A 13,376-nucleotide genomic window follows, 5' to 3' on the forward strand; every position below is an offset into this window, starting at 1 on the left:
TTATGTTTAATTATTCAAATATCCCTGTCTTCTCAGCCCCTCATTATGTGGGTCCTCAACAATACCAGTGCTCAGCCTCTGACCTTCCTCTTGACGGGTATTCCAGGCCTGAGAGCAGCCCAGATCTGGGTCTCCATCCCTGTTTGCCTCCTGTATGCCGGCGCCCTCTCTGGGAACAGTATGATCCTGTTTGTGGTCCTCCGTGAACAGAGCCTTCATGAGCCCATGTATTATTTCCTCTCTATGCTTTCAGCCACAGACCTGAGCTTATCCCTGTGCACACTTTCCACTACCCTTGGTGTCTTCTGGTTTGAAGCCTGAGAGATCAACTTAAATGCCTGTGTTGCTCAGATGTTCTTTCTCCATGGATTTACTTGCATGGAGTCTGGGGTTTTGCTGGCCATGGCCTTTGACCGTTTTGTGGCCATCTGTGATCCACTGAGATACACCACCATCCTCACCAATGCCAGGATCGCCCAGATTGGGATGAGCATGTTGACAAGAAATGTTGCTGTGATGTTGCCAGTTGTGCTTTTTGTCAAGAGGCTGTCCTTCTGCAGTTCTATGGTCCTCTCACATTCTTACTGCTACCATGTTGATCTCATTCAACTCTCATGCACAGACAACAGAATCAACAGCATCCTTGGTCTGTTTGCACTCTTCTCCACGACAGGGTTTGACTGTCCTTGTATCTTGCTCTCCTATGTCCTGATCATCCGATCTGTCCTCAGCATCGCCTCCATAGAGGGCAGGCAGAAAGCCTTCAACACCTGCATTTCCCACATCAGTGCTGTTGCCATCTTCTCCATCCCTCTCATCAGCCTGTCTCTTGTCCATCGCTATGGCCATTCAGCACCTCCCTTTGTCCACACCATCATGGCCAATATCTTCCTGCTTATTCCTCCTGTACTCAACCCTATCATCTACAGTGTGAAGACTAAGCAGATTCAAAAGGCTGTTATCAAGGTCTTAATTCAGAAGCGACTCCAAATCTAATCTTTAGCTGTCTCAGAGTTAAGTGTTTTGAATGAATGCTTTGGTAGAAAGGTGTAACTGTCCACCAAATGCCTAGATATGCCTCCAACAGTACAAACTATTCAACTTATAGGTTGTATGATATTTGCTTAGCTTTCTTATTCAGTAAGTTCATATTAATAACACCAAAATTATTTTTGTTTTTAAGATAAAGTGAAATAATATATGTAAGCAAATATTTATATTTGAAAGTAGTATGATGCCTGAATAAAATATTCACCAGACTCTGCAACAATAAAAGCTCAGATTTATGTAGGAAACTTTATTAATAAGCCAGTTCTTTTCTGAATGATATACAAAAAACACTTCTAATAATTGAACTTTTTTTCTTAAAACTCTCAATTCTCTGCATGCTTCCAAAACAGATATATATAGAGAGTGGATCCTAAAATATACATCAGTGTAACCTAACATTGGATCTTATGTAGGTAAATTTATTTTTTTCCTTTATTATGTTATAGGGGCATACCCAGTGTGAATGTAAAATTTCATATCAAGTGCTCTGGATCAGTTTTGCTGCTGTTAGCTGAACATTAAACACTTGTAATAACATTTTTAACATCCCAGGAATGAGGATTGTACTGTTTCCCCATGATCAGCCTTGAGAAAAGAGAGCTCATACTTTTGGCTCATGCTTTATTTCTAACTCTGCCATTATGACTCCATCTATGGGCCCACTGGACCAGCAGCAGTGGAGCTAAGGCCCAGTGATATTTCTATGTAGGTTCTCTCCACTTGGTTATTGAATTCCTCCACTGAGGTGTGTACTGTTTGGTGGGTAGTAGCATGAGATTTGGTGGGTGGTAGCATGAGGTAAGGGGCTTCCCTTATGGCTCAGACGGTAAAGAATCTGTCTGCAATGCTGGAGACCCAGGTTTGATCCTCAGGTCAGGAAGATATCCTGGAGAAGAGAATGTCAACCCACCCCAGTATTATTCCCTGGAGAATACTATGGGCAGAGGAGCCTGGCGGGCTACAGTCCATGGGGTCACAAAGAGTCAGACATGACTGAGTGATTAACTCTTTAACTTTCAGCATGAGATAAAAGATTTTCACTCTTTATGACCTCTTCAATATGTACTTCACATACATCTTCTACAGACTTCCTTTTTTCTCTTCTTTCAAAGAGAAGAGAGATGATCTTATTCTATCCCATGACCAACTAGCCACACCTTTCAGAAAAGTACAGAAGTCCATATATATCCACGTAAGTCAGATAACCTCTCTTTCTACACAATGTTGACAACCAAGAGAACTGCATATTGTGAGAATTTTTCTTCATCATTTTCTTTTATGACCACCATGTGTGGGACTGTTTTGCTGTTGTATTATATTTTGTGGCTCAGACCATAAAGAGTCTGATTGCAATGCAGGAGGCCCAAGTTCTATCCTTGGGTCTGGAAGATCCCCTGGAGAAGGAAATGGCAACCCACTCTAGTATTCTTACTTGGAAAATCTTAGGAACAGAGGAGCCTGGCAGGCTACAGTCCATAGGGTCACAAAGAGTCAGGCATGACCGAGCGGCTATACTTTTCTTTTAGCACCAAATTGTCCACCAATCCACCCATAAAACCAGTGATAGATTCCATAGGATTCTAGGACAACCATTCATTCACATAATTTGTTTGTGCTTTGTATAAATAAATTATGTGAATGGGACCTTGCACTTTGTCTTTCCCACCATGATGGTTTAAACATCCCAGATAGAGTAATAACATGAGATTTCACCAGCTACTAAATGTAATCTTGCCAGGTATATACTCAGGCATCTGTATATACAGCTGTGTATCTCTACACAGGTAGAACTGAAAATCATCAAGTTCGCTATGAGATAAACTTGGTCCAGAATTCCATAAATCATCTTGCTTCAATAATCTCATACTTTAACCAAACAAGAACATGATGGTATATTTGGTTTCCCATATCAGTGAGATATTATATCCTATATCAATAGTCCTCAAAGAATCTGGGTATTTGTCTTTCCCCAGTGAACAAGAACTTTTGTAAATGGACATATGTCTACTTGGGGAAAGACCTGGGTATTTTTTGCTGTTGTAGTTGCGTACTTCTAATGGCATGGCAGGTTATTTCATCTAGGGAACCAAGACTCACATCCAGTTGATGACCACCCGGTATGTGAAGTGACTTAAGTCTTTCAGATAATCTGAGGAGTCACAGCTTCCTGTTAGAGTGGTTGACGCCAGTCTGATGGTCAGAAATTCTCTGTTTTAAGTGTATTTCAAGTAATGCCTAGTCACTGTCTACTTAGCTTGTCTTCAATGCCATCCTCTAATGCAATCGATCATTATGGGTGCTGCCACCCTGATTGTCATTCAAGACTTGCTACTCTCTACTGCAGTTATTTAGCTTACTTCTGATTGTTAAGTACTGCCATGTGGTCTCAAAATCTCCCTATTCTCATTGTTAGTGGGGAGTTGCTCCACAGAAGCAGCTTTCACTACCAAGTCCAGGCTACAGAGCACAGCAACTACTGAACTATTCAAAGACACCAGATACTCTCTTGCAGACACATTCTTTATTGCCTCAGTGAGGGAATATCCTTTCTTTCCTCCCAGAGAAAATAATCATGTGATAAATTATCTGGTCCTACATGATAAATCCATTCTAATATTTTCACCTCCTTTAGATATCTATATATTTTGCCAAGCAGATATGGCATCTCTACCAAATTTTCTATAGATAAATCATCATGTTAAAGTTTCAAACAACCATCTCAGCAGTGCATTATGATAGTGTGCAGGCTTCTTTGATGTAATGGTGAACTCCAATCATGTATGAGTGTCCTCATGTCAATAAATTATTCTCTATGTCAACTTATGTCACCAGTCACTTCCTCTGCTGTCTCAAATCTAACACTTTCAAGATCCAGGTTTACAAGTGTTTCAGCTAGTACGTTTAGGTAGATTCTGTAGTGACGTCAGTGGTTAAGCCATTTTCTCCCAAAACTTCAATAACATTACCCTGTTCATGCTTTGCTGAGATATGATTGCTTATTGGCTTGGGTACAGTGAGAAATGATGGGGGCAGACCTTGCATGGGAGAAGCACCATGTTGTAAGGCACTGTACTCAGGCTTGGTTTTGTGAGGTGTCCAGACATGATAAAATAATTATCCTCTGTAAAATGAGAATAGAATTCTTTCTTCTGGTGTGAAATCTTAAAAGATTTTGAGATTTTGGGGCTTATTCATGCAAAGGTCCACATTCTGGGAGTGAAGATCATATTACTTCCTCAGTTTTTAATTCCCTGTATTTTTCAGTGTTCTGACTTAATGAAAGACAATGTATCAAAAGTGAACATTCAGGCTGCCTTGAAATTCTGTTACTCTTTCAGTTACATCATCTGCTGGATATTTTTAGAACTTATGATCTTTGGGTGCAGGAGATTAAGGAGATAAGATAAAGGAAGCTTAAAGGTTCCTATAGCAGCCCTCTGACTTCCACACGTCTTGAATTGTCAGTGGCTGTCCTAATTGAATAATTTTCCTACCTAAGGTTTTCAGTGAAGATACCAACAGTCAGTTCATTCCATAATCTTGATAGCAAATGTTTTTTGATAAAAATGGGAGACTACAGTCACCATGTAACTTAACATTGCACCTTCCACCTGAATCTCATCCAATCAACCACGAGTGAGAGTCTTAGTAATGGTGATACTGTTGCATTTCGGAAATCATTGTCAGTCCATTGACCACCGGCAATAGATTCTTGGTTATAAACTGACCATGTTATTGATAATGTGATGTCAGCAAACATACATGAGAAACAACTGAAGTCAAAGAGAAGGGTAATAAATTTATTTTAAATTGAATGCTGTGTTGTTAAGGGTCCAACAGGAGACAGAGACCACATAATGATTTGAAAAGGGAAAATTTAATATAAAGAATTCTGCTATTAAAAAGTATACTAGTGGGGAAATTGGCTAGTAAAAGTTAAAAGAGAAATATAAAGAACTTATGAGAGAAGATATAAAGAGTAATCACTACTTCTAGAATTGAGGTGGGGCATCCAAGGAAGAACCTTCCTCTCTTTTATTTAAGCCTGTGAGTTTACTAAAGTGACTTATTTGGGAGCCTTGCCAAAAATCTGCCCTCTGGGAAGGTCAAGGAAGGGCTTCTATAGGAAGTTGCCAAGCCTCTTGAAAAATAAAATATTTCCTGCCAGAACAGCAAACAAAGGATTTCACAGTCAGCAGTGAGAACTCAGAAAGGAAACAAAGAATACTTGCCATCTAGCAGCTACCACACTGCAGCCACTCACAGCCACTCACAGGGGTGAGCCCTAAGGGAATTCAGGATGAGAAAACCCAAGACATGGTCCCAGATACTTGAGATGTACATACCCGGACTCTTGTATCTTCCTGTATATAGAAAACTATTAAATTCTGTAACTTGAGATAACTAGTCTGTTTTTAACAGTAATCTTTTGATCTGACTACCTGCCTTTGTTGCAAAATTCCTATATATCCTAGGTACCCCTCCACAACTCCTCAGAGCAGTTTTCTATTACTTGAGATGCTGTCTCATGGGTTTGAAGTCCTCAGTATGTCTGCTGAAAAAATCCCCACAACTCTCAAACTTTTAGATTGTTATATATTTTTTTTTAGTTGACACTCCGAACTCTAGATGCCAGAGAAGCCTATAACTGTTAGGTGCCACTTGAACTAGAATATGGGGAGGCTGCCTAAGGCTCAGCCTGAGGTAGTTCCAGGCTGGCTTTCTGGGAGGAGGTTTCGATGTCAAGGTTGTTAGACAGCTCACCCTGTACAGCCACATAGCCAAGGCTAAGGAGAAGATGTAGGGAAGCTGTTTCAGCTGGGGTGCTGGTCCATTCTGGCTGGGCCCCTGGTTATACCCTTGCTGTTCCACTGGAGAGCTGGAGAACAAGCTCAGTGTGTGAATGCTGGAGGGAGCTATGCACTGCTGGAGCTGAGCACTGAAGAAACCGCACGGTGCCAGGCAATGGGGAAATGACATGTTCTGTGAGTCTGGCCTGCAAGCAACACAGAAAGCAGGGAGAGAAAACCCCTCTTGCTCTGGTGTTCTCCTACCACCCTCTAGTGACAAGTCTTAACATTGTGCCAAGTGACAGAAGAGAAATAGTCACAGAATCCAACACCGTCATCATGGAGCAGGCAAAAAGAAATCTGGAGCTGAGAGATGATGAATCAGTAATAAGCCAGATACCATTATGGGTGACTATTGCAAATCCTGCAGATCCATCTCTGAAGCCTTATCAAATAAGCCTTATGATACTCTATCCAGGAAAATAAAGTGGGGAAGATTTCTCCATTGGATCCTATTTGGTCAAAACTGACCCTATTTGTTGTTGATTGTCCCGTACTTCTGGGTTGCAGATTCGTGAACACTTAGTTATTGTTGTGGTTTAGTTGCTAAGTTGTGTTAAACTCTTTTGTGACCCCATGGGCTATAGCCTTCCAGGCTCCTCTGTCCATGGGATTTCCCAGGCAAGAATACTGGAGTGGGTTGCCATTTCCTTCTCCAGGGGATCTTCTGGACCCAGGGATCAAACCTGCATCTCCTGCATTAGCAGGCAGAGTCTTTACTGCTGAGCCACCAGGGAAGCCCTCATGAACACCTAGTTCAGTTCAGCTCAGTCACTCAGTCATGTATGACTCTTTGTGACCTTATGGACTGCAGCATGAACACCTAATAGTACTTGTGAAAGTCTCACTCCTCAGTGTCAGCCCTGGGGCAAGAAGCAAGAGGTGCATGGTGCAGGCCTAAGCTGTCTAATATCTTGTTTTCTCTGTGTGAAATAAATGAATGATGGGGCTGCTTACTGCACCAGTGACTAGACAATGGGGCTGAATGATTTGAATGGTACACTGTAAAAAACCGACTTCTAAGGCAAACTCAGATCGTGATATTCTAGCCTGGAGAGTTCGTAGGTTGAAAGATGTGGTTGTCTCAGAGTAAGGTTTGGGCCATCCTGCCTGTTGTACTGTAAAGTTACCCTTAATCATTTTTTTTTTTTTTGTGTGCAAGTTGTATTTCCCCTTTAAATCCCCATAAGTCAATTGTTGTTTTGTTGCTCAGTCCTGTATGAGCCCTCCAGGCTCCTCTTTCCATAGGATTTTCCAGGCAAAAATAATGGAGTGGGTTGCCATTTCCTCCTCTAGTGGATTTTCCTGACCCAGGGATCAAACCCTTGTCTCCTGTATTGGCAGGAAGATTATTTATCGCTAAGTCACCAGGGAAGCCCTATAAGTCAGTTAGGGTCATATAGTTATAAACTCTGTTCCTTTATATTTTAAACCTCAGAGAAGAAAAATGATCCAGAAAAAGGTTTTCATAGGCAACATGCTTTAAAAAGAATGAAAGTAGCTCCAGGGCAATGGGGAAAGTGCAATGAGTACATGATGTAGACAGAAGTGGTCTCAGAAAGACCACTCAGAGCAATCCCTTTTATCAAAAATATTTGTTGTTAAATTCATGGCCTTTTCCGTTAAAATAATAATATTAACAATAAGAAAAAAAGGAACAAGGGGAAAATAAATGAAAGTGGCAGAGATTAGGCAGCAATTTGAATTGGAAGAAGAAAATAATATTTTATTTTATATTTTACCTGACTTTACCTAAATTTACTTAGATAAATGTACCTTTTACTTAAATATAGACCCTATAGGTCCAGAGTTCTCCTGCCTTCCTTCCTGAAAAAACAAACAAGTAAACAAAACACATTTTTTTCCTTTTTTTTTGGTTCCAGCTGCTTTTCCTCCTGATCCCATTTTGTTATCTGGACACCAATGGATTTTCAACTCAAAACAATGCAGATACCTGACAAAAAGTGATGGAAGAAGTAACATAGTTGAACTTGAGCTGTATAATTGCATTATGATCCTAGAGTGATATGTATATCAAGGTTAGACATTTATATTACTTTATTTAGTACTTTAACTGGAGTAAGCATTTTTGGAGGGGAGTGGAAAACCAAGATTACTAGTCTATAGGCATCTTTTCTTCAGTTTCCTTCCTGACCTGATTTGATGACTGTAGCCCCATCCCCAGCACATTCCCTCTTCTACTAACCTGGAGACAGGGTCATCATTGTTGGCTCATCAAAACCGATTCATTTATCTCTTCTTACTTTTTCAAGAGTAAGATGTTTTACTAGATCTTATTTTCTACTCTCTGCCTGAAAAATCATGTCATCCCATAAAATATTATCAAAATTACACCTTTTATTTACTTTCAATCTTCAAAGTTGAGGGCTTGATAAAAATTGATTTTCTCTTCTAAATTTGAGGGTCCAAGATACCAGGACTACTTGTGACCCTTGGCTTTCTGCTCTGTGAGATTAAATGCCTTTGGTTGCCAGTAAATGTAAAGACAATGAAAAAAGGGGGAATCTGTGATAAATTTGAGAGTTCATAAGCTACTTAAATGCATTAGCATTAAAACTAAACATTGTGATGACCAAATAGAGTTTTGTGGACAGAACTCTACATAAGGTCTGTAATAGTCTCACATTGAGTCTGCTAAGGTACATACTTTATCTTGGAGCTACAGCTGGATATGGGCTGCCTTACCAACATCTGAGACTGGCATTCCCAAAGCCTGCACCTGATGTGGGAACAGGGTCACAGATTTAACAGGAGTTAAATCTGACTGTGAGACAGAAACTTGCTCTCTGCATTTTCTTAGGAGAGGTCATTATTGACAGACAGTGATCAAGCGAGTGAAGTCAGTATTCCCAGGGGCATAGTATCTGTTCATTCTCATGAGGATGTGCCTGTGCTTCCTAGAGATGTATATGAGAGCATAAAAAAGGATGCAATTCCCAGCAGGCGCTGGAGCAAAGAAGCTGCCGAACCTGAATAATCTGAAACCTTGCCACCCTTGTTCTGGGATAAGGTAACCAGGAGCCTGGTAGGTGTCCTGAAGACTCAAACTAAACTTCCTTAAGATGATTTTATGTTTTCCAAGGAAAACTCTGCAATTTATAGGTATCAACCCAATACCTTTCAGAGGGCTAGAGATAAACATGTTTCATAGGTTCTCCAGCCAAGGGATCAAGCTATGTTTGGGACAGTGTTGATGGCTGAAAAGATTAGGGTCTATAAGTGGGACAGGGTACATTTTTGTATTTGCATTATGAAGAGTTGAAAAAATGATATTATCAACAGTAGCTCATTTATTTAGTTACCTGAATTAGGTTGGAAGCTTGTCAATAAAAACCTCAGACATGGAACTTTGGAAATGACCCATTTTGAAGGGACTCATTGAGTAAGAATGGACAAGGGGTTATCTTTTTTTCTCTGGCTCTGAATTTCATTCACCCACAAAGACAGACTGTCAGCGGCACCACTGGGGCTTCTCTGGTATAGAGTTGTTAAAAGGAGAGTCACCCAAGGTTTTGGTGATGTTGATGCCAGGGGTGTGAGCAGGGCCAAGTCTAAATAGCAGAGATAAGAACCTGAGTTTCAAGTCACCAATCTAAGGGCATTCACAGAAAAGCCAATAACAATGGGAAAAGAACTTGGAAGAGGGAGAAAAGAGCAGTATCTGTGGCTTTTACGAGCAGGACCAGTAGCAATTGCATGAGAGGATGTGAGGCTTTAGGCAACAACAAATAACGACTGTGGTATGTGCTGCATGCCAAGGGAACACTAACCACACCAGAAAGGCTGAGATACAGTGCACACTCAGGACTGTGGTAGATTGATTTTATATTTTCATACACATGTTCCATGAACAGTACTATAAGATTTAGGTCTCCTTTAACTCCTGTTACTATAACATCTGTGGTTTGTTTGAGTACATGACCATTGACCACATCCATGATGTTATAGCTTTTCCAGATTGCAATATATTCCAATTTAGTTTTCAATTCAGTTCAGTCACTCAGTCATGTCTGACTCTTTGCGACCCCATGAACCACAGCATGCCAGGCCTCCCTGTCCCTCACCAACACCTGGAGTTCATCCAAACTCATGTCCATTGAGTCAGTGACGCCATCGAACCACCTCTGTTGTCCTCCCCTTTTCCTCCTGCCCTCAATCTTTCCCAGCATCAGAGTCTTTTCAAATGAGTCAACTTTTTGCATGAGGTGGCCAAAGTATTGGAGTTTCAGCTTCAACATCAGTCCCTCCAATGAACACCCAGGACTGATCTCCTTTAGGATGGACTGGTTGAATATCCTTGCAGTCCAAGGGACTCTCAAGAGTCTTCTCCAATATCACAATTCAAAAGCATCAATTCTTCAGTGCTCAGCTTTTTTTTATAGTCCAACTCTCACATCCATACATGACTACTGGAAAAATCATAGTCTTGACCAGACAGACCTTTGTTGGCAAAGTAATGTCTCTGCTTTTGAATGTGCTATCTAGGTTGGTCATAACTTTCCTTCCAAGGAGTAAGCGTCTTTCAATTTCATGGCTGCAGTCACCATCTGCAGTGATTTTAGAGCCCCCCAAAATAAAGTCTGACACTGTTTCCATTGTTTCCCCATCTATTTTCCATGAAGTGATGGGACTGGATGCCATGATCTTAGTTTTCTGAATGTTGAGCTTGAAGCCAGTTTTTTCACTACCCCTTTTCACTTTCATCAAGAGGCTCTTTAGTTCTTCTTCACTTTCTGCCATAAGGGTGGTGTCATCTGCATATCTGTGGTTATTGATATTTCTCCCAGCAATCTTGATTCCAGCTTGTGCTTCTTCCAGCCCAGCGTTTCTCATGATGTACTCTGCATAGAAGTTAAATAAGCAGGGTGACAATATCCAGCCTTGATGTACTCCTTTTCCTATTTGGAACCAGTCTGTTCAATGTCCAGTTCTAACTGTTGCTTCCTGACCTGCATACAGATTTCTCAAGAGGAAGGTCAGGTGGTCTGGTATTCCCATCTCTTTCACAATTTTCCACAATTTAGTTTACTTGATTCATAAGCCTCCAAACATGGTGGCTTAAAAAGAAGAAAAAAGAAAAGTTATTAAAGCACTCTACTAGTTCTATAGACAGGCTTCCTAGATGGCGCTAGTGGTAAAGAACCCACCTGCCAATGAAAGAGACAGAAGACCCTCTGGTTCAGTCCTTGGATTGGGAAGATCCTCTGGAGAAGGGCATGGTAACCCACTCCAGTATTCTTGCCTGGAGAATTCCATGGACAGAGGACCCTGGCATGCTACTGTCCATAGGGTTGCCAAGAGTCGGACATGACTGAAGAGACCTAGTGTGCACAGACACACTTCTATAGAGTTGTTTATAAGTATATAAGGAATAAAGATAAACTTGAAGGGTATAAAGGTCTTAGATAAAAATGAATCTATTTAAATTTACTCCTTATTTTTCTTTATATAGAAAAAGTTATATAACATTATTTCTTGATACCTAAATGTGAACTGTGTTTAATTTAACTGACAACTAAAGTGAGTTGTGTTCAGTAAACATAACTGAGAATAATAATTTGATTATTTATCTACCAGGAGCAGTATGTAAGAGACCTATTTATGATGCTTCCTCTCAATGCCTCAGAAGCTGCAGTCTCCACATTCCTGTTGATTGGGATCCCAGGGCTTGAGGGTGTGCACATTTGGATCTCCATCCCTGTCTGCCTCATGTACCTCATGGCTATCCTGGGAAACTGCACCATTCTATTTGTCATCAGGACAGAGCCTTCTCTGCATGAGCCCATGTACCATTTCCTCTCCATGCTGGCATTATCGGACCTGGGCCTGTCCTTCTCTTCTCTTCCCACCATGCTGAGGATCTTTTTGTTCAATGCCATGGGGATTTCTGTTGATGCCTGCATTGCTCAAGAATTTTTCATCCATGGATTCACAGACATGGAGTCCTCGGTACTCCTGATCATGTCTTTTGATCGCTTTGTAGCAATTTGCAACCCCCTGAGATACCGCTCCATCCTTACTAGCTCCAGAGTTTTGCACATTGGGTTAGCATTTGCTTTTAAAAGCATTCTCCTAGTTCTTCCCCTCCCTTTCACTTTAAAGAGACTCAGATACTGTAATAAACGCCTGTTATCCCACTCCTACTGCCTCCACCAGGACGTCATGAAGCTGGCGTGCTCTGACAATAGAGTTAACTTCTACTACGGTCTGTTTGTTGCGCTCTGTATGATGTCAGACAGTATGTTAATTGTTGTCTCCTATGTGTTTATTCTGAAGACTGTATTGGGTATTGCATCTCACAGGGAATGGCTTAAAGCTCTTAACACCTGTGTGTCCCACATCTGCGCTGTGCTCATCTTCTATGTGCCCATCATCACCTTGGCTCTCATGCATCGCTTTCCCAAGCATACACCCCCTGTGGCTATGATTCTGATGGCTGATGCATTCTTGCTGGTACCACCCTTGATGAATCCCATCTTGTATTGTGTAAAAACTCAGCAGATTAGAGTGAAGGTTCTGGAAAAATTGGAAAAACTGGGTCTGAAGTCTAAATGATGAGGCAAAGGTGGAAGTTCCATTTTCTCTACATCAAATTGTCTCAGGAGTAGGACAATGTTTCTTTCAAATAGGAGCTGCTTCCATTTACTTTAGAGTCCTTAATTAGTTAATTAATTAAGTAATCAATTAATATCTATCATGGATATCACACACCACAGCTTCTGATATTAAGGAAGAAGAGGCTTACAATTTATAAAGTAGGTAGTGATCCTGTTGTTGTTGTTGGGGGAGACTGAGGCCATCTATCCTCAGGTAAAAGAGTAAAGAAGACATCTAACCTCAGAGAAGCTTGTAAGTAGGAGTTCAACTATAATTGGGAGAATTCTGCAAGGTTCTAGACCATTTAGCATCTTTATATTTGCCTCTTGGCATTTGATTCCTCCTTGTGATTTACATTAAATCCTTTCCAATGTGATTAGGTTTGTCTAAGTAAGTTTTCTTCCTTGCTAACCAAAGGGTGGTGCACTGATATGCCTCAGCAGCATCTGGGAAATAATAAGAATCATAGGATCTCATCCTTCTTCAAGCCTACTAAGTCAGAATCTGTCTTTTAACAAGATTCTAGGTGGTTGGTGTGTACATTAATGACTGAAAAATACAAAATACTTTCCTGGGATAATGTGAAAAGGAAACCTAGAGAGTGTGTCTTTTGCCAAAGCCAATTTGGAGGGAAAGTATAGGAGGAAATCCTTGGGGCACAAAAGATGGAGACCTATATACATCATCAACATTCATACGTCTCTCTCATTGATGCCTTGTGAATTTACACAAGGAAAGAGTTATGAATGATTCAAATTTAAAAGTCTCTTCAAGATGACATACTTCATCCATTGTATATGCTTGGCAGGTGTATCTCAATTTGAACTAAAAGAATCGTCTAAATGGAAGGGTGTGGGT

General features: G+C 40.7%; 2 protein-coding genes across 2 annotated transcripts; both read left to right on the forward strand.

Moving 5' to 3' along the window:
• The first annotated feature begins 15 nt into the window (after positions 1–15).
• LOC113904756 (olfactory receptor 51F2-like) lies at positions 16–996 on the forward strand. Its single transcript, XM_027561848.1, is given in 1 exon segment — positions 16–996. A coding segment is annotated over 1 exon segment (951 nt). The 5' UTR covers positions 16–45.
• A 10,529-nt stretch (positions 997–11,525) lies between these two features.
• On the forward strand, positions 11,526–12,476 carry LOC113904910 (olfactory receptor 51A7-like). The gene has a single exon (XM_027561978.1). The coding sequence runs from the start codon at positions 11,526–11,528 to the stop codon at positions 12,474–12,476; it is 951 nt and encodes a 316-aa protein (XP_027417779.1).
• Positions 12,477–13,376: the final 900 nt, after the last annotated feature.

This window comes from Bos indicus x Bos taurus, chromosome 15 (assembly GCF_003369695.1).
Source record: "Bos indicus x Bos taurus breed Angus x Brahman F1 hybrid chromosome 15, Bos_hybrid_MaternalHap_v2.0, whole genome shotgun sequence".
Classification (NCBI taxonomy): Eukaryota; Metazoa; Chordata; class Mammalia; order Artiodactyla; family Bovidae; genus Bos; species Bos indicus x Bos taurus.

Coding starts and splice junctions, on each gene's coding strand:
- LOC113904910 (XM_027561978.1), top strand. CDS start 11,526: ATGCTTCCTCTCAATGCCTCAGAAGCTGCAGTCTCCACATTCCTGTTG.